The sequence below is a fragment of the Prinia subflava genome, chromosome 11 (genome assembly GCF_021018805.1).
Source record: "Prinia subflava isolate CZ2003 ecotype Zambia chromosome 11, Cam_Psub_1.2, whole genome shotgun sequence".
Lineage (NCBI taxonomy): Eukaryota > Metazoa > Chordata > Aves > Passeriformes > Cisticolidae > Prinia > Prinia subflava.
In genome coordinates this window covers 22,056,388-22,082,571 of record NC_086257.1, presented here as the reverse complement: position 1 = coordinate 22,082,571, position 26,184 = coordinate 22,056,388, and the positions used below count along the sequence as shown (strand labels likewise).

Genomic DNA, 26,184 nt, shown 5'->3' with positions numbered 1-26,184 from the left:
GGGCCTCAGTTTCCCAGGATCACCCAAGTATTGTGTGGGTCTGTTAACCCCTTTGCAACAGATGCATTGACTTAACTTTCCCACTAGAAATTGCACATTTGAGGCCAGGGACTTCGTGGAAAATGAGTGAAAATGTGGCTGCTAGAAACCTCTGAGCATTACTGCAATAGAAATACTTTATACTGATACCTGAGTGTGTGACAACAAATAATCCTGTACACAACCCAGAGCTGGAAAGCAGGGCTTGGTTACATCTTATATGAAATTCCCATTATTGCAGCAAAATCTACCTAAAACCAATTAAGTCCTCATGCAAAAGGACCAAGATTTGGGAATCTGATAAAAAGCAATGCAGAGCACCACATCACATAATCCCCACAGCAAGCCCAGTGCTGGGAAGTGATGGAGATGCTTTACAGATGAGAGTTGTACTCAGTGCAGGTGGGGTGCATTGCTATTGCTTAATTCTGATTTATATTGCAGTAGTGTCCTGAAGTTTGTGGTCCCAGCAGCTGGCACACAGCCTAGGGAATCCTGTGCCCTGTGTTCCCTGGGGGTTCTTGCCCCTCACTGACCCTCTTACACCCCACCCATCCTCTCAAGGAGCCAAGCCCTGAGCTCAAGGACGCTCAAGCATCCTGCATCAGTGCCCATTTCAGACTCCACAGCCATTTCCAAATCAAAAGGGAAAGAAAAATAACATCTTTTCAAAGTAGAAGTGAAAACCCTTGAGAAACCCTCTGGAGCATGGCAGAAGCCCCATGCCCTCCTGCATCCCAGCCTGGGGCACCCCCACTTCCACGCTCCCCTGCATCCAGCAGCACAAGGAGGGCCAGGCAGCCTCCAAATTCACTGTACCTTGGCACAGTTCTCACACTCGTAGTGCTTCCCGCTGTCGTGTGACATTTGGTGACGTATCAAGTTGGACTTCCAGTTAAAAGCTTTGGGGCACTGGTCACACTTGTACTCCCTCTCCTCACTGTGAGACAGCATGTGCTTCTCCAGGCTGTGGAAACAGGAACAGGGCTCGGTGAGATGTGGCTTTATAGGAAGAGGAGAGAGCAGAGCACATAGTTACAGCCAAAAGAAAAAAAAATTAAAAAGCCCCAAAGGCCCAATCCTGACAGAAGTAAATCCTGTGAGTTCCAGGCTCACCTCAGCCAGGAGGCAGAACCTCCTTCTCCCCACCAGAATAACACATCCTCTCATGTTTTGCCAGGCCACTTGCAAATGCTCCAGGAGATGCTGCTGCCATCACTCCCCAAGGAGATTATTTCATACACGTCTCAGTATTTCACTCTGGTAATTCTTCCCTGCAGTCTGAATTATTTCTGCCTTATGACTTTCCCTCTAAACACACCTTGGATGCCACCACCTGCTATAAATCCACTCCTTTGATGGGAGTCAATTTTTCTTACAGCAGGAATAGATGAGGAATAACTCCCCTGGACTAGGGCAGGATGAGTTTAAGAAGCCTCTAGAAAAGGTACACCACAACTGAAGTTATTCCTGATGATTATTATTAACTGAGTGCAATTGTGTCGTTGTTTAGTCATTCGTTTCTTAGTGGTTTATTCGGTCTATTATTAGGATATTCAATGTCCACCTAAATTCTGTTGCACATCTATAAATTAATTTTTGTCTCTGAATTTTTATCATGCATTTGTAGCAAGTATGTATTTTTAAACACCTGTATTTCTTGGTCACATACAGAGTCATAACTCACATCACTGCTCGAGGGAAGATCAAGAGTGAATTCACAGAAAATCCAGTAGAAAGTGAGAATTTTAACCTGGGATGCCCAAACCGTTTTCACATGAAGTTCCCACTGATCTCTGCTGAATCAGTGACAAAACCTGCTGGGGCTACAGCCTTGTTTGGGTTGTGTAGCCCAAGCAGCAATCTCCATCCTCAGCCACAGGCAATGCTTTCACTCTGCAGATGCTCTTACTTCTACCCCTCTTCTTCTTTTAGGGGGGGAACAAAATAATTCTGGCTTCTCCTCCTAATACTTTTATAACAATTGACTTCCCATCACATAAACAAATTTGCCATAAGACCTAGAGAGATGCTTGTCCCTGGCTGTGGCACCAGCTCCTGGACTCAGCCACGGCTCCGTGACCTCTGTGGTCATCAGCACTCCTGGGCCCAACACCCCATCTTCCTGCTCAGCTATTTCTCCAGGTAATTACCCACACCCTCAAGCACTCATTTGGGCCTTTTGTTTTATGTAACCTGGATATAGCACACTTTGGCACTTTTTTTGCAGTGAACTGTCTGTGTGGTGTATGAGCCTTTCAATAATTCAGAAGTTCAGAGCACGGCTGCATTCTCTCTCATTTTTCACTCTTTCTCACAGGACTGCCCATCTATTTATGATGACTCGTTCTTTGTTTTCTGCCCTTTCTCTTCAATATTTAATATTTTAAGCTAAATTTACATTTCCTCAATGATTCCCATATGTTAGATATCGTCCTCTCATTCGCAGGGAGAAAAGAACTTTAACACTGAATCACTCCCAACATATAAAAACCTCACAGATCAGAGTCCTGCCTCACCCAGGCTGCTGGAAATTCTTCTGACTTGATCTGCCTCCTTCAGCCCCTTGGAATCAATCCCTCAGACTGAAAATCAGACCCGTGGGGCCACACACTGCCCAACATCAGCCAGTGAACAAGACCTTGTGCCTGCACAAATTCCTGCTCAGGGGTGACCTACGTTGGGGAGTGATATTTGGCACATCATGTTTCAATTTCAGTGTCGTTAGTTTTGTCCAAGTGCAAGGATCACCCACTGATCTGAGGCACCCCACATGATGCTGGGGTAACTCCATGGAGAGGAGTGAAGGAACATCTCTGTTTTGGGAGACAGGGCTCCATCTTGCAGAACCAGCACCTGGAGCATCCAGGAGCAGTTATCCAAAGGGACCAACTCTGGGAATGAAAACCATGCTAACCTCCAACAGACATGAGGCCCTGGATCATGGACTAGTGAAGATTTCTGTGAAACTCACAAAATATTCTGAATTGACAAGCTTTTCAGGGGCAAAGGATTCACACATTGCTGTGCTGAAAAAGGGCAGTTCACAGTCACTCTGGTTGTACTCACACAACGTGGAATAAAAAAGACAGGATGGGAGTGTGGGAATGGTGCTAAGACTCTGAAAACAAGAGATCCTGGTTATCAACCAGCTTCCTACAAAAGGCACTACCCCATCTCAGCACAGCACCTGGCCCAGGATTTTGCTATTGAGGTGGCTCAACATTATTATCAAATACTGGTTGAGGTTATCCTTCTCCAGGTCAAGAAATCAAGATGTGAATCTGCAAAAATTACTGTGTACTCTCAGTACATCTTCCAGCAACTTGCAAAGTTTGCTGTTAATCTGCACTGCAATATTGTATTTTAAGTAATCACAGAAACTATAGTGATGGGAAAGTTGCATTGTTTACATTCTATGTGTATTTTTGGTACATATGCACACAGGTCTATCTGTGTTAACAGAGAGATAAAATTAAGAAAACAACAAACCTTGGCGCTTCACTATCATACAGCTAAAAATAAATATCAGCATATAGACATATTTATTAACATCTAGAACACATCTCTAACTAAAATAGCTTGTTTGCAAAGACAAAATTGGTAACATCAGTGAACAACACTCAGAGATGTTCCCAACTGTTTCTACCTAAAAATTAAGGAACCCAGACCTCAGTTGATGTGAAGTAGAAGCACTCCTGTGATTTCACTGCAGCCCAATTCAGATCTGATTAGCAAAAGATCCAGCTCTTAATCTAAGGTCCTCACTAAGGACTTCAAGCACAAGGACCAAATTTCTGATTTATTTAAACTCTGTTGCTTTTTATACCATAAACCACCAGCTAGAACAGAAACCCTGCTCATCTTCACCTTTGTTTCTGTAGAAGGTGAATTTATCAGGTTCTGATGCCCTGCATGATCCAGCTGAAGCCATCACAGGATCTGCCCCATTCAATCAGATTTTAAGCACCTCCTCCTACCTTTGTAAGTCTGGGAAGACTTGGTCACACTCTTTACACTCCTGGATTTCGTGCACATCCTGAAGGTCACTCTCGTTCTCGAGCTTCTTCTGGAAGTCCTCCTCCACCATGGAGAAGGCGGAGTGAGGTGTGCTGCAGGGGAACTTCTGGTGGTCCACCAGCTCGGCCTTGGACTCGAAGAGCTGGTCACAGTCCTCGCAGCGGTACTGGCGCTCCTCTGCAACACACAGGGGTGGGCACGGGGACACTGCTTCAGATTTCACTCATTTTTAACCACCACCCCATCAGGAGTTGGATGGTGGTGTGGTTAACTGATTGCTCTTCAATAAAAAAATAAAAGAACCTCAAAAGAGAGAAGGATTCCTAAGAATTTTATAATAATGCTTTGATTCCACGTTAACTGCCTGGGTGACATCCAACAGGAATCTCTAACATTGGTTTAGGACAAAAGTTTAAATTCCAAGGACAGGTGTTTAAATACCATCCTAAATGGAATTATACAGGGTCTAACATGGATATCCAGCAGAGGCTGCCAGTCTCTGCATTTCCCAATGAAAGGGACTGACTCAGACACAAACACCAGCATCTGAAATAGCCAAAGCATGTTTAGAGTTTTTAAAAGCCTCTTCATTTTCATCACCGTCCTTCTGCAGCATCCAGCACTGTTCAAAGTAAGCCAGAGATGCATGAAGTTAAAATCTTTGCTTTAAATTCCAAAAAATTGGTCATAATTTCTTAGTGAAAAGTGTAGATGATCAGTGAAGTGTTACTTTGGAGTGAGTACTGCATTTCCTTAACTAGTAATTCCCGTAAAAAAATAGATTAGCTGAAGAAAATCCCCAAAAAAACAAACTTGGAGAAGACCATTCCACAATCTTTTTTTTTCTGCTGCATTTTCTACTGTTGGTCCATACAAGGAGCCAGACACCCTGGTTGGGTTCCAGATATAAATGCCCTGAGGCTCTGAGTCAGAAAGGCACTGGCTGGAATCCCCAATGAATGTTCTTGGTTGCAACTTGACTGTTGATCTGATCCAGAGAAAGTGTCATGGGGCTCTGCTCTTGGCTGTCCATGAGCAACACTTTGGCTCAGTCTGCTTCTAAATTAGCCCAGTGGGACATGATCCTGTATGTGACTGCAGAGATTTCCTCTGGTGTCATTTATACCACAGCTACTTGACCATGGGGACTAGGCAGGGAGAACAGTGTGCTGGACAGGGAGACACCTTCAGCAATAAATAAACAAAATTACCACTGGGGGGAAAACCCAAACACAAAACCAAATGGGAATGAATGTATAATCCTCCTTTTTTTTTTTTTTTTTTTTTTTTTTTTTTTTTTTTTTTACAAGAAATACTACTTTAAATGTACAAGCCGTTACAAGAAAGTGGAGACCCTGATAATTCCTGCCCTTTGTGTGCATTGTCCCTGAAAATTTATAAAATGTCCCTCTGGGCATAAACTGCAATGTGCTGCACAAGCAGATATCCCACACCCAGTTCCCACTGTGGCTGATAACTCACTGCCCAGCAGGCAGCACAGCTAAAGGAGATCTGGGGGACAAATGTGAGCAACAACTCAGGAGTTTCAGATGAAGAATCTGTGTGTGGGATGAGTAAAGGACAATTGTAAAGAGTAAGAATGGCTGAGATGTCCTCACAAATGACAGCAACATTGACAACCTCAGATTTCCTCTTTTCCAGGTCAGAGCTGTTTGGCTAATTAACAAAAATAACCTATAACCAGGGCCTATATGTGTCCTGCAGGAGCAGCACAGTCTTGAGATAAGGACATGGACTGCTCTTCTTCTTTTGCAGCCCCACAATACATCAAGTTCCAGTCAGGAACAGAAGGGCAGAAGATGGACAAACGCAACCACAGCTCAGCTCTCCCCCCTGGCTGCAGTGAAGCCATCCCAGATTTCAACACAAGAAAAAAATCTGCCTAAATTCTGGGTTAATTTCAGTGAGTTAATTTCACTGGGTTAATTAATGAAACAGTAAGAAGAGGCTAACCGTGGATGTCCGGAGCCATTGTCTCATGTGAATAATCTTCACTCTTCATGAACAGTAAGAGCTCCTCTCCTGGTTCAATATCTGCTACCACTCTGTAGAATATCTGGAAAAAAACCCAACAAAAACAGAAAGAAAAAGCAAGGTAAGCACCACAATAGGCAAAGAAGCATCAAGCACTGCTGGTGAGGGTGGCAGACCTCGTTGCCAGAGAGAAGTTGATTGACCAGGGCAGGTCTGCCCCTTCCAGCCCCAAAGCCATCGTGTTTTGGGCTCTGTGAGGATAAAAAGAATTACTGCTTTCAGCAGCCTCTGCTGCAGAATGAGCTGTGTGATGACTGCAGATATCACCAGCAAATTGTCTGCTGAGTTATACCAAGGACAGAGCAGCCATAAAACCATCCCTGAGTGATCCTGGGAAGGGAAGGAACCCCTGTTGCACTGGGACAAGGTCCTAAAGTAACTTTAATGCTTGGACTCATCTATCTCAGATGTCTTTTCCAACCCTAATGTTTCTATAATTCTAAAGCAGACATGAGGAGATGCTGCTGGTTATGCCGTAGGCATCCAGCCCCCCGTTCCAACCATCTACACAGTCCAAAAATCTGAGGAGAGAAGCTTGTAAGAACCAGGGCACCTGGTGATTCCTTAGCTTCACATGGAAACCAAGGGGAAAAACCAGTCCTGGATGAAGAAACACCATGAGCAGCCAAAGCTGCTGGTGGTGGCCCTGGGTGGTGACACCTTGTGCCCTCACACAAGTGATGCTGGGCTGTGGGAAGGAGGCAGGAGGACACTCCCACCCACCAGAGGAAGCACACGCCACCACCACAAGGCTCTGCCGAAAGGAAATTCCCAAAATCCATCTGGCTGCTTTCTGTCTCAGCAGGAAACGTGAAGAGCACGAAAAAGCTCCACGAAGCAGCTCAAATAAATATTAGTAACTTCCTCGGGCCTTGTTAAACAAAACCACATGACAGCTATGTTTCCTACGCTAAAAAATGATGCCTTTGCTTTTTCTCAGACCGATGTATTTTTAAAGGGTTTGCCCCCAAACTCTTAACTCTCCACACTCATTGCAGTGCGTGGGGAGAGAGGCAGCAAATCACCTCCAAAGTCGCACAGATGAGTCTGTCACAGGTAGGGACAGGTGTCTGCCAGGCTCCCTGCGTGCTCACACGGGGACTGTCACCCCCGGAGGGTGCTCTCCCTGCCCAGGCACACCGGCAGCCAGCACATACCCGTGTCCTCCAGGAGGTGGCCGTACAGCCTAACCCTTTCTGTCTGTGCACCTAAAAGTATCGAATTAATGATGCATTTCCTCAGATCTGGAGGGGTTTTTCCTTTCAGTTTGTCCCAAAGCTCACACCCACAGGACAGGGCAGGGAGGGGCAGTGGAGGCTGCAGGGGCAGCTCATCCCACACCGTGATGCTCACCCCTCACCAGGGGACAGAAGTGCTGGCAAAATACATCAGGCACAAGGTACCAGTGCCACAAGCCCCTGCTCGGGAACGATTTTCCCCATAAAAACCAGGAGAAGGAATTTATGGGCAGTGTGATCGATCCTCCCTCCTCATCCACACCACCCTCACAGAAACACCAGCCTGGGCTGCTTGGGCTTCCCATTTGTATCTCTTGTTGAGGGGATTTCAAAGTCCATCGAGGGTTTTGGAGGCCAAGAGAGGCACAGCAGTGTCCTGTGTACATCTCTTCATGCAGCCAGGCAAATATCTGGTACCACAGCCCCCTGTGGAAGCGATGCTGTTGTCAGTGCCAAAGGATACAGAGCTTCGTGGTGGGCTCTAGCATGCTGGGGCTGCACTGAGGCAACACAGCTCATCCCAAAGGCCAAACCACATTTAAACAAAGCCAGCTTTTACCTTCTGCAAATAAACCTGATGACAGTGCCACATCCAGTGATTATTTTCTGCAAGCAATGCTTGGTTTTCCACTTGTTATGATGAATGTATTGAAAAGCGGATTTTTAATTCCAGAAGTGTAATGGCCTCTGCATATCTGAAAGGAAAGCTGCAGTTGGATCTGTGGAAGACAGGCCCAGTTGCTGGCTGGTTTGGGGTGTAAATAATGTGTGGAATAATGACATGTGCACACTGACTGAAGAGACTTCTGCAGACCTCCCTGTTGGCATGGGAGCAGGAGTAGGACCACCACAAAGCCAGGAAGGACTTCCACCATCCAGAGGGACTGTGCCAAAGCTTCTGCTCTGCCCAGGACTTGCTTCTGCTCCCAGGTTTTGTTTCCCAGTTGGGTAAACGCCGCTGTTCTTCCTGGGCTGGTGTTGCATCCACACCAAGGAGTGGACAAAAACCACAGCAGAGCCTTCTCCAGTATTTTCTCATCCCATCAAGGGTGTTTGGACAGACCTTTTCACCTCTCATCGCAGAGTGAGGACACGTGGACTGGGGCATAAAGAGGGTCTTGTTCACAGGCGCTGTGCTGGGGAGCCCAGGAAGATGCAGCATCTTTCCTGCAGCTGTGGCACACAGCCCTGAGCAGGGAGCACACTCTGCAGCCAGCTGTCTTGTCTGCACTGGTATTTAAAAATTCAGAGATGGTCCAACTACCTGTCAGAAACTACCTGGCCAGCCTCTCTGTCCCTCAGAAGGGAAACAAATGAGTTTTTCAGAAAACTCCATTTTTCAAGTTGAGTAATGTTTCTTTATTTTGCATCTCAGACCTAACGTTCTCCAAAACAAAGGCTGAGTGACAGATTTCCAACTCTGGCATTTTCATTAGAGTACTAGCTTTAATTATTATTAAAAATAAATTTTAAAATTTCTGTATGAACATAAAAAATTCACCTACCCTAACCATTTATAAATCAAATTGAGTTGCAGTGAGAATCTAAAATAAAACATATTGAAGTCTAAACCAAACCCATCATGCAGGTAAATTTATTCTGATTTTAAGAACAGTACTTACTACTTCACGTGAATAGCTTTTTTTCCTCACTCTTCCCACTTAAAACCTCCTGGAATTTTACCTTGTCTGGTAAAAAGTGAGAAGCCAACTGTTGAAATTAATCATGTTGCCCTAATTTTGAGGCAGCAGCAGCAGAAGACTGAGGGCAGGTGAGGAGGGAGTGTCCTGCAACCCCCAGATGGGGAACCTCACAAATTCCCTGCCAGCTCCACAGGTACCCCTTGGGCTGCCTGTGTTTTGCAAGAACAGCACCTCCACCACAAGCAGTACTTTTTGTATTAGGAAATGCTATCATAAAACAAGTGGATTTTTCAGTTGCAAAGCTTGAGGATTTCTGGTGCGCTGTCCTGGCTCTACTGTCATTAACGAAAGGTTTCAATTTTCTGGCTATCATTTCTCCAGCTGACTGAGCCTGCTCCACTAACCAACTTTTTCAGGTTAACCTGAACTGGTCTGCTTGGGAACAAGTATAGGAAGAGCTTCTGCACAGGACAGGAACAACCAGAGGAGTGGGGGGAAAAATAAATAAAAAAGCAAAGTCCAGATGCGCATTTCACATGCCCTGGGATCAACGGTGTGTGACTACAGTTTATGTAAGAAGAGCAAAATCGGATTCAGGTCTGGAAACACTTTCAAAGTTCAGGGGGTCCGAGGTGGGGAGAAGCTGGGGGAGGCCTGGCTCACCAGTGCTCTGTGCCTGCCCACACTGCAGGTCAGAGATCTGTGCTACCGAGCAGAAATAAAAGCTCCCAAACTGCAAAGCCATAAAGGGAAAGGGGAGGGGGAAAAAAAAAAAAGGAACACACACAATTCACTTTTAAATGGATGAATAAGGCCTCATTGTTATGAATCCCAGTTTACTTTTCCTGGTCAGGCACTTGAAATTTTATTTATGCTTAATAGACTGCATTTGGCATGTGCAAAGATGACAGAAGCGTGAATTATGAACGACCTTCGACCTATTCAGGAAGTTGTAATAATTGAAATAATAGCGAAACGCGCTCCCCGCGAGCTCGGCTGGGGCCACGCTCGGCCGCTGAGCCCGCGTGCTTTGAAGCACCCCAGCCACCCCCCTGCCCCTGCCAGCCCCACACTGCCCTGCCTGGACCCCCCTCTGCTCCCATCAGCATCCCCCAGGACCAGGAGGGGTTAATTGAAGTTAAGGTTTTGGGGGGGAAAGCAACAACTCAGTCACTGAGTGCGAGCGAAGGCAGGAACCACCGTGCACACGTTTGCTGTGCCCCAAAGAGGGGCTGTGTCCTGGTGCATCCAACAAACCCCTTTATTCCTGCCTACAGCTTTGGGAAATATTGCACTTCCCCAGAGCTGCCTGGGAAATTCAGATTTTAGGGCAGGCTAGAGATGAGGCTCCAAGTCGATGCGGTTTGTCCTTTAACCCCCCCAGGCCACGTGCTGAACTCACAGATCCCACCATGAGGAGGAACCCAGGGACCCTGTCCTGTCCCGTTCTGGTGCAAATGGGACCCACTCTGCTTGGGATGGAACAGAAGGCCCCAAAAGTGGATTGCTTCCTGGTGAGCCACAGCAGCACCCACATCCAGCACTCTCTGGACCACATTCCAGGGGTACACCCACCACCAGCCTCATCTCCCAGTTCCTTTGGGGAATGTGCCCCAAGAGGCAGCGTGCATGCTGCCAGCTGGCTCCACACTGCTTCGGAGCAAGAGTGGAACTTGCTTGAAAAGCAAAACAAATTAAATGTCCAAAACTACTAATGAGCGTTATGTCCAAGCAGCTCCATCAAATTCAGGAATTATCCCTGCCAGGTAAATGAGAAGGACAAACAGACACACAACTTCACAACAAGAGTAACTAAGAGTTTGAAGGGAAAAAAAACAAGAAAGAAAAAGGTCTAAATAGTACAGCTTCAATTTTAGCTCCCCTGATGAACAACTTGTGCAGCTGGAGAGCTGTGTGATGAAACCCGAGCCATGTTCTTTTTGCTATACTCAGGCAAATGATAAATTGAAACAAACTGGAGTTTTTTCAAGGGCCAAGGTAGGGGAGTCCTGTCTGAGAGCTGTACTGGGCCCAAAGAAAACTTCAGCAAAAATCCAGAGGCGAAACTCAACAAATCCCCGCATGCAAGGGGCTGCAGGGGCACAAGTGGGAGCCCAGCGGGGAGAAAGGACCTTCCCCTTCCCTCTGCAGAGAGGGCAAGGGGAGCACCACAGTGCCTCAACACCAGGGCTGTGAACCCTTTCCTTCTTCATTTCCAAAATGCCCCAAAAGCTCTGTGCAGAGAGGACTGGAGGAAGGATGCTCCAGGAATCCCCATCTTTCCACCTTGTGAAGGAGAAGGTCCCCAAAACAAGAAGGGAATGCAGGATACTTCTCTGCAGGCTGCAGGCCACCTCCCGCCCCTGAACCACTCAGGTCTTCTTCCACTGCCAGTGAATTTTAGCTTCTGTGGAAGCCTTGGTTCATCCAAGCTGGTCCTGCAGAATCTCTTCCTTGACTAACCACTGACACCAGACACCAAATTCTGTCACCCACCTGTTCTCCTGAGCTGATGTAACCTATCAATTGTCCTCTAACACCCACAAACCTCCATTAATGAACCACACCAATATCAAGCAAGGTGCAGTCTTGTCCTGGCTCTGTGGTTGCCCATAATTCTCTACACTTTAACAAGCAGATGAGTAGGATTTGACAACCCTCATCACAAAAAAATCCCTTATCACTTTTATGAAACATGAATCATCAAGAAAAACCTCATCACTTTGCAAACATGCCAACAACTAGTTGCTAGGTTTGATTCTAAACAGTTTATTTTAGGTCACATCAGGACAGTCCAGTGCTGAGAGCAGTAACACCACCAGTGCATCAAATTCCAGATAACACAGGCAGTCATAAAGCCCAGGCAGGAATTTCACCCACAGCCTCAGCTCTAATTGCAGCTGAGTGGAAAATCACCACTGAGCAGCTCCTCGTTCCACCAGCCCCAAGCTAAAACATCCCTGTTCCACTAGAAGAAACAGATTTTCAGTGGGAGCTGGATTAAGCTTTATTTGATAAATAACCAACAACTCATAGGAAGAATCATGGCAGAATAGGGCCCCGTGTGAGCTCAGCGTGTGCTGCCCTATTGACCCACAACAGCCAAAACCTTAATTTCACTCTCTGACAACAAAGCCTCAAAACTATTCCTTAAATACACAACTTTTGCAGGTGGCTGTGCAAGGAGCCCCTGCTTGCCACGGACGGGGGGCCGCAGCCATAAAACCTGAAACATGAAGCTGTGCCTGCAGATTAAAAAAGTTTGTAAAACGTGAAAGGTGGGATCAGAGCTGGTAGAACCTACAGCAGTAGGTTCACTCCTGTAAGTTTATATCACTGACATCAGGCACGTTGTTAAGAGTGTGATACTACTGGTTTTGCTCCCTGTGCAGCGGCACGTACTTGAGTATAAGGCAAGGAAACAAAACACACAAAACCCCACCAAAAACCTATTTCAGCATGCACAGCAATCTAAAACCTCAGTAAAGTGATCTTGAGTCACTCTGAGTTTTCCATGGATAAACCAAGGGGACTCTTCAGGAGCTGCTTGGGGGGAGAGATGTGGAAGCTCAGGGCAGTTTCACAGCACTATGTGTCTGTATCACTGTCAGAGCTCTGCAAGCAACAAGCAAGATAAAAACAATATTCAGGGGTTTAAACTTCAACGGCTATCAACCATCTTTCTAAAAATAAAAAAGTTTTTTTTAAAAAAATTTGTAGTTTGAAGGTGACCATGATCTCAGCCTGGAATGTGCGACAGCCCCTGCCATGCCACTGCTTGATTTGCAACCTCACTTTCATTAACATAAACCTTTAAAAATAATGCTTTTTCTGGGCTGACAGCACTGCCAGAAAGCCTAATAGAGCCAGTCATTCCGAAATCATTAAAAAGTTGAACTAATAGATATTTAACGATAACAGAGAGGAGTCATCCAAGTTAACAGAAACTGCTCTAGAATCCTAAACTGCCTCTGAGCTGAAAAAACACATTCCAGGGCAAGAACAGTGACAAGGCTCTCTGCAGCTCTGCACACACTGGAGTCTCTTTGGGGAAAAGAGAAAAACTGAGTGCCCTGTTTGAGGAATTTCATTATTGATATACACCTAAAATTACATATGTTCAGATTAGATTGGGTATGACAGGAGATAATAGTAAGACAGCAAAAAGAAATCCTAGATCGACCTCATTTGAAATTAAAAAAAAAAAAAAAAAAAGTAAAAAAATACAGCTTTTAAAAGCCCTACTCCAGCTGCAATCAAATGAAACATGAGTTGCATCCAGCGTGCATGTTTTGACTGCATCTCACCATTATCGAGCTGTTCATCTCAGCAAAGCTCATTTATACAGTCATAAGAAAGAGCCCAGGCCTTTTGTAAAGTTGATCCTAAGTGATGAAACCTAACCTCAGCTGTGAGTCAGGGGGTGGGGTGGTATGTCTCTGAAAAAACTCTAAGAGAGAAAATGACAAAAAATGTTTTTCTTTCCCTCTTTTTGTTAAATACAGCAGGTAGAACACAGCAGAGTGACCAGATTACACACTGCCATGAGTCCATCTCAATCCTGCCTCCAGCAGTCTGGGAACCATACCTGTCTGTCAGTCAAGCTTGAATTTAGTAGTATAAACTTGTGGGCAGCATGAGGCTGGGAGCGCTGGCAGGATCTTTTACCTTCTCAGGTACAGCCCAATGTTTGCTTGTGAATTTTACAGATGAGTTGAAGCAATTAGAGGTGAACAATTACTGCTGATCGAGTGGCTCGGGAGCGAGCGCCGTCTCCATACTGGGTATGCTCCCCGTGCTGCTGAGGGGCTCTGTGTCCCTGGGGGAGGCAGGAAGAACCGGGGTGTCCCCCCCAAACCTGCACCCTGCACTGGCTGCGGCTCCAGCTGAGCTGGGCTCTCCTGTACCAGCTGGGCTGCATCGTCTCTGCCCTCCAGCTCTCGCTACAACCACTGACACACATCTTCAGCTTCACCTTATTTTTATTTTCTCTTTTTATTCCCTTCTTTTGCTTTTTTTCCACCCCTTTTTTTTCCAGGAGCTACCGAGGCTGAGTGACCCCAGGCAGCTCTACATGTGCACACTCAGCCCTGACTTGCATTTGTCACTCCTTGTACACGCACACGTTTGGCCATGTAACGTCCATTTCCCAGTTTGCCTTCCCATTATATTTTATATTACCTCTGGTGAGCTTGTGCCAGAAGAAAGCAGAAGGAGGAGCTGTTAGAAAGACTTTCTTGCTTTAAGATTCGAGAGCACATTTTTAGCATTAAGTTTTTAGGCTCTGGTCATAAAACGTTGGAGTACGCGGACGATTTTGTGGGTAAATGTGCAGCGCTTCCAGAGGGCCAAATGAACAACAATCTCCTGCTGACAGCACCCAGATCACAACATGCTACTTGAAAGACAACCAAATCTTAATTTGCAAATCTCAGCAACAAAACGCTATAAAAATACGGAATTATGAACAGCACGATACTGTGCAAAATAAATAACAAGTCTCCAGTGAATGAAGGGAACTATTGGCAGCAGTACAGCCACCATTACCAAATGTCAGAAATGTAAACACTGAAAAAAGAGAGAGTTAAAAGCGCCATAACTTTCCTTCCAAAAACGTCAAAGCGTTGGTGTGTGTGTGCCTTCAGCTCAGGGGGAGATGCTGATGGCTCAGCCTCGCCTGCACTTCCAGATCCCCAGGACCCAAGGACAGTGAGCTGGTCTGACCAACACACGTGATTTCACTTCTGATCCTTCCTACCTACCTCAGCTCCTGCTCAATGTAAAATACTTGAATTTGCTGTTTCAATTAATCTGCATAGTTTCCCTTTCCTATCACTGTTCCACAAATGCTCTGCGTGGAGAGAATTTATCGTTTTTCAGCACAAAGCATATTTCAGCTTGGAAAAACATAACTTGCTTTTACTAATAACCTTTATGGTTTCTTTAGTTAAACCAGCTGCTGTATAAAAAAGAAATTATCTCTCGGTCCTCTGGCTCGGTCTATGCTACACATGCTCAGGGCTGAACTGTAGAAGTTGGAAATGAAAAAGATCTTCTCTCCTAGTTTCTGAGAAAGTTATTTAACCCAGTTTTAATCAGCCCTCTCTCATGAGTGAAATACGTAGCACTGGGCTGGAAATAGCAGGCTCCCTCACATTCATTTCCTACACGTAAAGAATTTGATTAGAAAGAATGATTTCTAATTGAAGCTTTGTGTCTGGTTGTGATTCTTCTTTCAATACTGTCAAGGCAATTAAATCAGCGAAAGATAATCTTTAACATTCACCTGATGCAGTTAATTAGGTGGTGAAAAATGAAACACTGATTAAATGAATCAAATAATACGTTGCAGGTAGCAAAGTCTAAATTGGAAACAAGAATTCTCAATCAGTTGTTGCTTTTCTGTTTTAGATATTTTACTTTAAAGCAGCAAAGCTTCCTCAGCCTAACTTCGCCCATTAAAATATTTCATAATGGCCTGTGTTATCCGCAGACAAAAGCAATCCCTGATTTAGGAAACACCTAATAACTCATCAGCATAATTGAAAACAAAATGCTTTACTGCATTCTGCCTCTGCCTATCCCAGCCTTTTTTCCAACACACAAGGATAAATAATGTTTCAGCCCAACAAAGATTGGATGAAAAGAAAAAGAAAACCACCGAAGACCCTGTTTCAGCACACCAGCACTGGGAGTTCCAAAAAGTGTATGGAAGTGTATGGAAGGCACAATAATATCCATGCACGTGTGCATTCAAATCCAAAGCCCTACACATGCAAGTACACTGGAAACATTTGCACTTTTGTGTCCTTCACTCTTTCCATTAAATTCATGTTACAGCTTCCGACCAACTCAACGATTTATCACAGCAATCCAAGTGGACTGCAACAGCAGCCAGAAAATGCTCCTAATTCAAAAACAGCACATAATGGCTTTGTATCCTGAATTTTATCAGACATAAGACCAAAAAAAAATCATTTATGAATTGAACAACAATATGAAAAATAGAAAATTCATATTTTCTACTGCCCATAATTAAAATTATTCCATTCTGCATTTCAATCTGTACCTTATCTTTTGCCATAACAGCCAATAGGCCAAAAGCTGTTGTGAATTGCAGTTATTTTTTTTTCCATTGACACCTGAAAGTTCCTTAAAAAAGTAAGTCCAGAAAGTGAACACCACGTACCTGATCACTTATTTGACACGCAACAAGGTTGTGCTGATTGTAGCATCCAGCAAACTTGATATATTTGAGCCAATTTCCTACATCTGGTTGACTGGCATCTATGCAGAACTTCACATTGCAAAACTCATCCAAGATCTAAAAAGAAGAATATGAAAGAGTAAATATTTTTGGTTGATTATTCTAATCAAAAGATAAATCACGGTTTTCAGATAATCAAGCGGATAATAATAATAATTGTGCGTTTAATCAGAAATATGTTTCCTCGCTGAGATTTTTTCAAGAACTGTCAAAATACATACATAATAATAAAACGACAATAAATGTTCTGAAAAATGTCTTGATAAATATTTACATGCAATCGAAATGTTGTTTAATTATTGCAATGAAACACTACGTTAAGAGGCACCTGATTTTCTAAGCATTCATCAATGACTATGTCTGAAATTATTCTTTTAATTAAATAGGACTCTGACAGGAATATAACAAAAAATATTAAAATAGATGGCGTTGGTTTCATTTAAGGTTTCTGTTTTGTTTCAGGATTTACGTTGATTGTAACACTCATTTAGAATTTTCATATTTGTAGCTCTGAAGCAAACTTTATCTGGTAGGCAGAGTTATTTATCTTGTTTTAATATTACACTTCCCAAACAGTCCTGTGCATCACTTAAATCCCTCCCCTTAATCGAAGCAAATAACAGAACTACTTATGTCAAAATAAAGAGAATAAATGAAAAACAATGTAAACATTCATGCAAACCATGGCAGTATTCAATACACACCAATAAATGGTTCCAATTATGCAGACAATAAACAAATATAATGAGACTGCTCGTGGACAAGCTAAAGACGATGTTCTATTCTAATATTATGACAAATTACTAATCATTACAGCCGACTGAATATCATTATTTGCAAGCCTCACCATCGGCCTATCCCAAACTTCCCACAGCCTCCCTGCGACTGCTAAATTGTAACTTCTTCGCCTTGGCACGGGCAGCAGCCGCCCCATTTTTGCAGCAAAATAAAGGAAAGAGCCTGAAACGCCCCAAACGAAAAGCGAAGGGCGAGGGAGGCTGTGCCCCGCCGGGAGCGGCCGGAGCCGCGGCCGGAGCCGGCGCTGCCGCTGCCCGGTCCCCGGGAGCCCACGGGAGCCCACGGGAGTCCCCGGGACCCCACGGGAGTCCCCGCCCGGCCCCTCGGGGGTCGCTGAACGCCCCGCGGGACGCGCTGTCCCCGCGGGGGCTGCCCCGGTCACCCCCGCGCCCCCGGGGCCGGCACCGGGCCCGCCCGTGGGCTGCGGGGGTGCGGAGGGTGAGCGCAGCCCGCGGGGCTGCCGAGCATCGCCCCGCCGCACCCGGCTCTGCCCGCACCTCCGAAAGAGAAGGTGGAAAAGCCCAAGCCCGGCGCGGAGGCCCCCGGAGCCCGCAGAGCCCCGCGGCCGCGCCGGGCGGGCTCGGTCCCCGCGGGCGCGCACGCTGCCCCGCCGCCCGCACCTCCGGCTGCTCGTGGGAAGGGGACGTCTAATTTTCCCTTTCAGAGAAACCCCCGAGGAGGGAAGGGGGGCTCACCCCGCACTCCCTGCAGTCTGGGGTCTGCCCCGGGGCCGGCGGCACCCACGGGGCAAAGCGGCCGCGTCCCGCGGGGCCGTGGCAGCGCCGCCGCCGCGCTCGCCGCTCTTACCTTGTGTCGCCGGGAGCCCACGGGGGCAGGGAGGGGGAAGAGGGACAAATATCCTTCAGGCGGCTGGAAGCAACATCTCGGTATTAAACGCGGGCGGAGGCCGCAGCCGTCGGGGTCCGGGGAGCGGCGGGGGTGGTGCGGGGCGCTCCACCATGTGCGGGGGGCGGCGGGGCCCGGGCGGGGGCTGCCGGCCCCGGAGGGCTCAGCGGCGGCGGGGCTCGGTGGGCTCCTGCCAGCTCGCCATCACCATCCCCTTTCGGCCCCTCCTGGTCTTATCGGCTGGCTTTGGGGCGGTGTGTGCGAAAAAAGTTATCGTGGAAGGGGGAGGAAGGGAAAAAAAAACAAAAAACCAAACACCCCAAACCTACACGAGCTTCTTCAGGGAAAGGAAGGGAGGAAAAAAAAAAAAAAGAAAAACAACAACAACAAACCCCACCGCGCACCGCTCAACAAAACAAACTTCTTTCACTTCTCCGCCGGGGATGGGAGAAAAGTGAGTGCGCGTGGGAGGGCGGACGGACGGGCGGCTCTCCCCCTCCCCACGCCCGCAGCCTGCCCGCGGCGCTGCTTCCCCGCCGCACCCCCGGGCAGCGCCCGGCCCGGCCCGGCCCGGCGCGGCCCTCTCCGCCCCCCCTCCCCGCCCACCCCGTCGGGCCGTGCCCTCCCGCCGCTCCCCTTTCGGGCACTGTCTCTTTAAAGCGGGGCAGCCCCGGCCGCTCCGGCCGCCTTTCCCCCCGTCCTCCCCGGCCCCCCCGTCCGGGGCGGCGGCGCTCCCGGCGCGCTTAAAGCGACAGCGGCCCCGCGGCCGGGGGTCACCGCCAGGTCGCGGAGGAGCGGCCCCGCCGCGGGGGCTCACCGGCAGCCCGCGGGGGCAGCCCCCGCCGGCCCCCCCCGGACACATCCCCCGCCCGGGGCCGGCGGTGCGCTGTGCCTCGGGCCCTCGCCGCTCGCCTCTATTTATTCTCCGCCGCCGCTGGCCGCGGTGCCCGGAGCGCCGTCGCGGCCGCCCCGCAGCGGCGGCTGCGGCGAGCGGGAGCCGCGCCGCGCTCGCCCCGACGGCTGCTGCCGGCGCTCCGGGAGCGGGCACGCCCGGCGCGTTACCCGTGTTGTTCCCGTCATCGCGTCACTCTGCTTATTAATAACGATTTTTAATGAAATGCAACTTCTTTTTTTTTTTTTTCTTTTCCCCCCCGGCCAATTTCGCCACGACCTCGTTTGGTGCCGCGGAACCACCGGCCCGCTCACAGCCTCTTCCTAAACGATTTTTTTTGGTTTGTTGGGTTTTTCTCCCCCCTTTATTTCTTTGGTAACGAATCCCGTGAGTGGGGCGGCGGGAGGCCGGGCTGTACCTGCCCGCGGGGGCGGCGGGGCCGGGCCCGCTCCGTCCCGCGGGGCAGCGCGGCCGCCCCGGCCCGGCGGAACCGAGATCCGACCGCGCCACAAACGTGAGCAAAGTTCGGAGCAGCCCGGGCTCACTACGGCGAGATCCTTGTCTATGTGCTTTGGGAAGAGGGCAGGGGAAAAAGAAAAATGAGAGGGCTGAGCTGTATGTTTTATTGCACCATCCAGAAGTGCCACCCACTTTTTTTTTTTTTTTTTTTTTTTTTTTTTTTTAAGTGCAGATATATTTTTCAAACTAAAAGTGATTTTTTTTTTCTTCCCTGGGGGGCCAAGAGGGGCCGCGGAAGGAGAGCCGGGGGGAGGGCGAGAAGCCGAGTGACAGGAGATGCTGATGGATTCGTCTCAGCGGCCCGTTATCTGTGACATTGACCTGTTAGCTCAGATAATGGCTATTGTCCGAGGGGAGAGAGACGGGGGAAAAGAAAAAAAATCGGCAAGCAATGGTGGTAGGTAGGACAGGAAAGAAAAAAAAAAAGCGAGAGAGAAAGAAAAAAAAAATCCTTTGTCAATAACCTCAAAAAACCCGGTGGGAGATTCCCAGAGCGCCTGGGCCTGGGAACCGGCGCCCGCCCGGTGTGCGGGGCCGTGGGTTCCTGCCCTCCCTCCGCTCCCCATTGTTGGAGAATCTTTTCCTTCTTATTTTTTCCCTCCTTCTCTCTTTCTTTTTTTTTTTTTTTCTTTCTTTTTTCCTTTTTTTTTTTTTTTTTTTTAATTTAGCCATAAATTGGCCCGGCTCGCGCTATGAGCTGTTCTATTTTCTCCCTGTCAGGATGAGGGATTTGCTTTATGATGCATTGTGTATTAAATACAAGTAATCTGGGAAACTGATTGCTCGAGCCCATCGGCCTGATCAGAGCCCCCGATGGGGAGCCCGGGGCCCCCCTTCCCTCCCCCCCGGCCGTGCCACAAAGGGAGGAAGCGCCGGTGGATAAACAAAAGCGGCTCCGGTACCGGCGGAGCGCGGCCCGGGCCGGCCCGCACCGGGGCCGGGCCGCCGCCCGCCGCCGCTGGGTGGTGCTCGCCGCCGGGACACCGCCGGACTCGCCCTCAGCGCCGCCGCTCCTCTTTTTTGGGGGAAAACCCCCTTTTTTAAAAAAATGATTCCCCTTCGTGCAGCCCTCCCAGCTGGTTGTAACCCAGCGCGGCCAGAGGAGGAGGAGGAGGAAGAAGAGGAGGGGGAGGAAGGCTCATGCCCCCGAGGCGGAGGGGTTCGCGGCTGGGAGGGGGGTCAAGCCTGGCCCCGCCGCCGGTCGGGACCTCCGACATCCCGACCCGGGGATGTGGATACGCACATCAACAAACATGCATGCATTTCTTCTTTCGAGAGAAAATCTTTCAAGCGTCTCTTGCCGCCTTTCCCCCTCTCCCCTCGGACGGTTCTGTGGGCGCTTCAAGAGGCCCAAACATTTCCACAGGGTCCCGTTGGCAATTGTTTATTTAAAACAAGTCGCTCTATTAGTGGAGCAGTCAAGAGTTAGTACTCCAGTCTGCTAGTAATTCCCACCAGGCTGTAAACTGATGCCTCTTTTAAGCCTTTAACTTCATGGTCGTCCCAGAAGTAAAAGTTCTTCTAATGGAGACCCTATGGGCATCGTGCATTCCAGCACATCATTAAAGCAAAGCAAAGCAGCTCGGCCACAGCCAGATGAAATAACGGCACTGTCCACGTTTAATGGGCTTCCTGGGGCCAAACGCTGCCGAGGACAACGGGGGAAAATCAGACAAGTCACTGGTGTTTTTTTACATACCGTAAATGTTCGTATTAGTCTTGATATTACCCTTTCGTTTGTAGACAAGCCACTTCACAACCACCTTTTTGACAGGGGTTTAATGTTATATATCTCAGGGTGACTAAACACAACACTGAGCATCCTGGCTAACACTGTGATGAGTGTTTGGAACACTGGGTGAGTGCATTAACGTGGAGACAGAGAAGAAAAGCAAAGTGAAACAAACACGCAGAAAACAATGGCTTTTTGACATATCCAAAGGCTCCAGGACAGCCCTGGAAAACAACAAGAACGAAAGGCAACACAGTTTCTGCATGTCAATTATTCCCACTCGGTGCTGTGGATATCAACTTGAAAAAAAAAAAACGATAAAAACAGGTGAAAACACAAGTCTTGCTGCTGATTTCAGGGGGAAGAGTCAGATCATTTCCAGCCCTTGACGAGGGAGTGGGGTGGGCATCACAGTGCCCCCCACATCGGTGCCCTGTCCCTGCTGCCCCTCCTGCTCCTCCTGCCCTCGCACACCGCCTGGCTCGTCCCTCCCAGCCAAAAGGTGGTTTTCAAGTAAGGGAGAGGAGGAGAAAATTAAAGGTAAAAAAATGTAAATAAGAAATTTCCCTTGGTCTGGAAATGGGCCCAACTGAAAGCATGTTAATCTCCACCTCAGTAATTTGGTTCTCCTGGAGAAGACAGAAGCCCTGCTGCTGTGCCCTGCACTTCATAAATCACGTCTTTATGTGGACAAGGTCAGGGCACCTAACAGCTCAGACATGGGCCTTTGCAGTGGCTCGGAGGGCTCCGGCATGTTTATTCTCTCGCACAGATCTCTGAGGAGCAGTCCAGCACGCTTCTAATTACTTTTGATTATTTTCATTTGCTCGGGTCAGACTGGCTTTGCCGGCACTGCTGGAGGGTGGGTTTCCTCCCCCCAGCCGGGCTGTGGGATGCAGGGGGATCAGTGCTGTGCCCTGCACCCCCTTCCCCAGGGCAGTGCAGGGCTCCAGAGCCCCCTGGGGCTCGCCCCGCCAGTGGAGGGGGTCCCCTTTTGGCAGGAACCTCCGGCTGAGTCAGGGACCCCCACAGCTGCCCTCCCCTCCTGCCATAGGGGGACATTTACCAGCGTGAAACGAGGGTTGTGCAGAAAAACACACATCCCCTCCCTCCCCCGAAAGTACCTACTGCCTTCGGGGAAAATAAATAAACGGCCCCGTATCCTCGCAAAAAAGTTACAACGGTGCATGTGCAGGCAATAAAAAGTTGAAGGAGCTCTGCGATGCCTGTGGGGACAGGGCCGTGCTCGGGAGCGGCGGAGCACACGCAGCCCCAGCCGGGCACGGAGTGCTGCTCTGCTCTCCCGATGGCTGAGCAGTCACGGCACAGTGTGCCGGGAGTGCAGGGTGGGACACACGGCAGGGACACGGGACAGTCCCTGGAAGTGTTGGGTGAAGCCTCCCTGTGCTCCCACAAGCGCTGCTGCACCCCCTCTTACGGTCTGTAACAACACACAGCTGCCACTGGCAGAAGCCAGCTACCCAAATACTGAGCAGACAGGCTCTACTTCTCCTCTTCCATTAAAATGTGGGCTCTAAAATAGGATGTTCCTTCATATCCCAGCCTGAGCTTGACAGCCCACCCCTGTATTCTCACCCTGGTGTGAGTGGTCCCAGCACACCAGTGCCCTGTGCCCGAGTGTGCCAGCGTCTCCATCTCATTCCAAGGGTGAGGGTGGGTGCTGTGCCATCACAGCTGGTGCTAACCACACTTCCCAAGCAGGGGCTGCCTGGTGGGGAGGAGTTTTCTGGCAGACACCGAGCCACGCCACTGGGTTTTGAGCCCGAACCTTTTGGGATATTGGGTGTTACTGCAAAACAGAAGAGAAATTGCAGCAGATTTACCTACTTCATCAATCAGGAGGATGTAAAAATGTGTCAGTGGCTGGTATCTGGCTGCCTGGGTGATTTTACTCCTGTCTTGGGGAGGAAGTCCTGCAGACAGCCTTCCTTGTGGCAGGACAAGATGTTTGCCATACTGCAAACAAACCACAGCCCTCACAGTACACCCCAAATTTGATGCTGAGGGATTCTATTCTGCTGGTCCACACCCCTGCTGTGAGCACACTCCTTGCAACGTTTTCCTCTTCCAAACCTTTCCCCATCTCTCCCTGCCAAGGCTCATGCTGTGGCGCTGCCTGCTGAGGACTGTTGCTGTTTTTCTTTGGAGTGTTCATTACTTCCATTACAGAAGAGTCTGGAAGCCCTCAAATCCAGTCAGGGCCATTTTCACACTTGAGGTTACTGCACCCACAGGGTGAGACAGACCCTGCTGGATGAGTCTGGCACGAGTCTGGCTACAGTAAAAGTCTGGGGAGAAATGCACATTAGCCAGCTTGTCTTAGCACCTACGAGAGCCAGGGCAAGGCAAGGCAAGGCTGACTGATGTGGGTGTTGGCCTCCCATCCACTCAGAAGCTGTGTTTTCCTGTGCTTCACCTTCCTCATGTTTTGAAAGGAAGCCAAAATCCTGGAGAATCTGGGAAATTCCATTGGCAATGCCCTTGTTCTGCATTTCCCTGTGTGCTGGGCAGCCTGGAGGGCTCTTTTTTTTTCTTAACCACACAGAGAGTAAAAGACCTTGAGCGAAGCCCTCCAAGTCCTACCAACATGGCCAAAAAAAGCACCTGTCTGGGTTTTTTTTATCACTCTCTTATTCATCCTTGTTGAAATACAACTGAATAAATCCCTCAGGTTTGTACCCACTCCTGCTTCTAGCTGATATGCTCATCTGGACATGGAGCAGTGGGGCCCATGAAGCCGAGGGTCCACATGGGGTGGCCAGAGCTCCCACCCAAAGGAGCTGCTGCTTCTCTGCCTAAAAACAAAACTTTTAGCAGAAGCTGCCCTAAAAGTGGAAGATCTCTAAGAAATGCTCCTTGAGAAGGCATCATACCCAGGAGGTAGGAAGCACCATATAAGGATTTTGCAGACTTCCTTTTTATGTGCATAAGAATTCAACAAGGTTTAATTATCCCTCCATTTCTTCCAATTTTTTAGTTTTCAAGCCGCCTCATTCAACAAATAATTTGAGAGCCTCCTTTGGAAGACTCCTTCCAGTCCCAGAGCCCTCATGGCACCTGAAGAGCCACGCAAGGAGTTTGTGTGGGAGCAAGTCCTGGGGAACCATTTGGGTTTAAGCACTATTCACGATCTGAAAGCAGAATTTACAAGCCAAAAGGATGAAGAAGAAAATGTAGAAGCAGGGAAAATGCCAGGCCAAAGGAGACTGAAGGGGTTAAACAACAGAACTTTAGAAAACAAGAATTAATGTGATACATAACAGGTAATTCTATTTTAATAATCAATTTTAGGAGTGACTGGCTATTTTCAAAGCATTCCTGTTGTAGCCAAAGTTTTAACTAGGCGTGCGAGAGTGGGCATAAACACCTGTGGACTTTATAAGAGTAAGAAGCAATTTATCACCCAATAAAAAGTCAAACACTCATGTTAAAATTTTCAGGTTTGCATTTGCTATTTTAAGTGTCACATGTGTGGATGGTTCTAGGGGAGGTTCAGAAGAAGTGGATACACACCCTACACACAGAAACACACGTGCACACAGCCAACACAACCAGCTCTACAGCAGGGAAGAAAACCTGCCTGAAAGCACCAATGCTACAGTTTCCTCCCTCCTGTGTTTTGCATTAAACCCATTGTGATCATCGACCAGAGTTGTCTAAAACTTGAACTAAATAGGCTTTAAGTCAGTTGCTATATGAAATTATTGCCATTCGATTTTCAGATAAACCACAAAACTTGATGAACTAACATTGTTCCAGCTGAATTAACTCATCATCCCCGGGAAAAGAAGGTTGTGGAGGAAACCAAGGGCTGTAGTAGTGATGATTAATCCTCCTCCTGTTGTAAGGTACTTGCCTGCAAGTAGAGAGATGCCCTGCTAAAGGCAGGCTGAGGATCCACAGTGCCTCCAAAACATCTGCCTTGCCAAACCCTGACAGCAGTGTTAAACATTTTTTACATGTGGGTAGGAGAGGGAGAAATTTTTGTTATGGGCTTGTAATGAAACTATAAATACACTAAAATCCCCATCAACAGTTCAAGTCATGCTTGGTAGATAAATCCAGGGACTGAAATTCAGGAATGTTAATTTATTCAGCCGGCGGAGGAACATGCAAAGTTGATCCTTACCCCATGCTCGGGCAATCTCCCTGGGATTAAGCCACGAAGTGTTTGGGCAGGGGTGCCCTGTGAGTGGCTCAGGCTCCCCAGCACAGGCAGGCAGAGCCCTTTGTGTCCCCCACCCTGGCTGTGCCCAGGGTCCCGAGCAGTAAATGCTTAACCAGCCCCGTGTGTGCACAGCAGCCCACCTGGGCGTGCAGGAGAAGTGCTGCTCCACATAAATTAGTCACACATGGGCAAAGGTGCCTGCTGCATTTGGAAAAATCTTACCCCGAGAGCTACCTGGTTTGCTCTAAAAAGATTCTACTCATCGGGAAAATTCAGGGCAGGGAGGGGGGAGAATATATTTGATGCAGGTGTCCAAATAAACCTGTCCTATAACCCATGGATCACAATGGGTTATTAATGAAATAGCTGTGAACATCAGCGTGTCCTTGTGGCAGATTTCTTTCATAAATGAGTTGAACATTTTCCAATTTCAGGAAAGTGCTGCTACCTATAAACTTGGAGATTAAGGGATTTTTCCCCTAAGACTCAGATCCCTCGGGGCACTTGTGTTCTGGCATGCATCCCTTATTTGCTGAAGAAATTTCAAACTTGGTAATTTAGCACCATACTGATAAAACAATGGGGGGAAGGAAAAAGAAAAGCAGCAGTTGGGCATGCATGTGAAGGAGGAGAGAGGTGAATGGTACAGCTTCAGGCATTTCATTTCTTTTTTTTTTTTCTTCTTTTTTTTTCTTTTTTTCTTTTTTTTAAATTTTTTTAATCCACAAGTCATACTGCAGATTTTTTGTGAGATTCATAGAGAAAACATTCCCAAGATACAACATATAAGATGCATATCAATCCACAAGCTGAATTTTGCAGATGCAAAACGACCTGAACAATTTGAAAGAGGATGGAGGCTGTTTTATAACCATTTTTTTCCATATAATTTATTTAAGCCTAAGATGTTGGGCTAAATTTGCCACTAGCAGAATTATGAGTATTA

The 26,184-nt window shown here is 47.8% G+C and overlaps 1 protein-coding gene across 5 annotated transcripts in view; it reads right to left on the bottom strand.

The window, feature by feature from the left end:
- The window catches only part of MECOM (MDS1 and EVI1 complex locus), a 326,912-nt gene that overhangs the window by 31,653 nt on the left and 269,075 nt on the right, over nucleotides 1-26,184 (bottom strand). For 4 of the 5 annotated variants that reach the window (XM_063408312.1, XM_063408310.1, XM_063408309.1 and 1 more), the window contains 4 exons: nucleotides 16,185-16,319; nucleotides 6,034-6,136; nucleotides 4,020-4,236; nucleotides 859-1,006 (listed from right to left, as the gene is read on the bottom strand). In XM_063408312.1, coding sequence (XP_063264382.1) covers nucleotides 859-1,006; nucleotides 4,020-4,236; nucleotides 6,034-6,136; nucleotides 16,185-16,319 — 603 coding nt within the window. Of the gene's footprint in view, nucleotides 1-858; nucleotides 1,007-4,019; nucleotides 4,237-6,033; nucleotides 6,137-16,184; nucleotides 16,320-17,867; nucleotides 18,083-26,184 lie in introns of those variants that run through there. The other variant, XM_063408313.1, reaches the window with a different exon arrangement.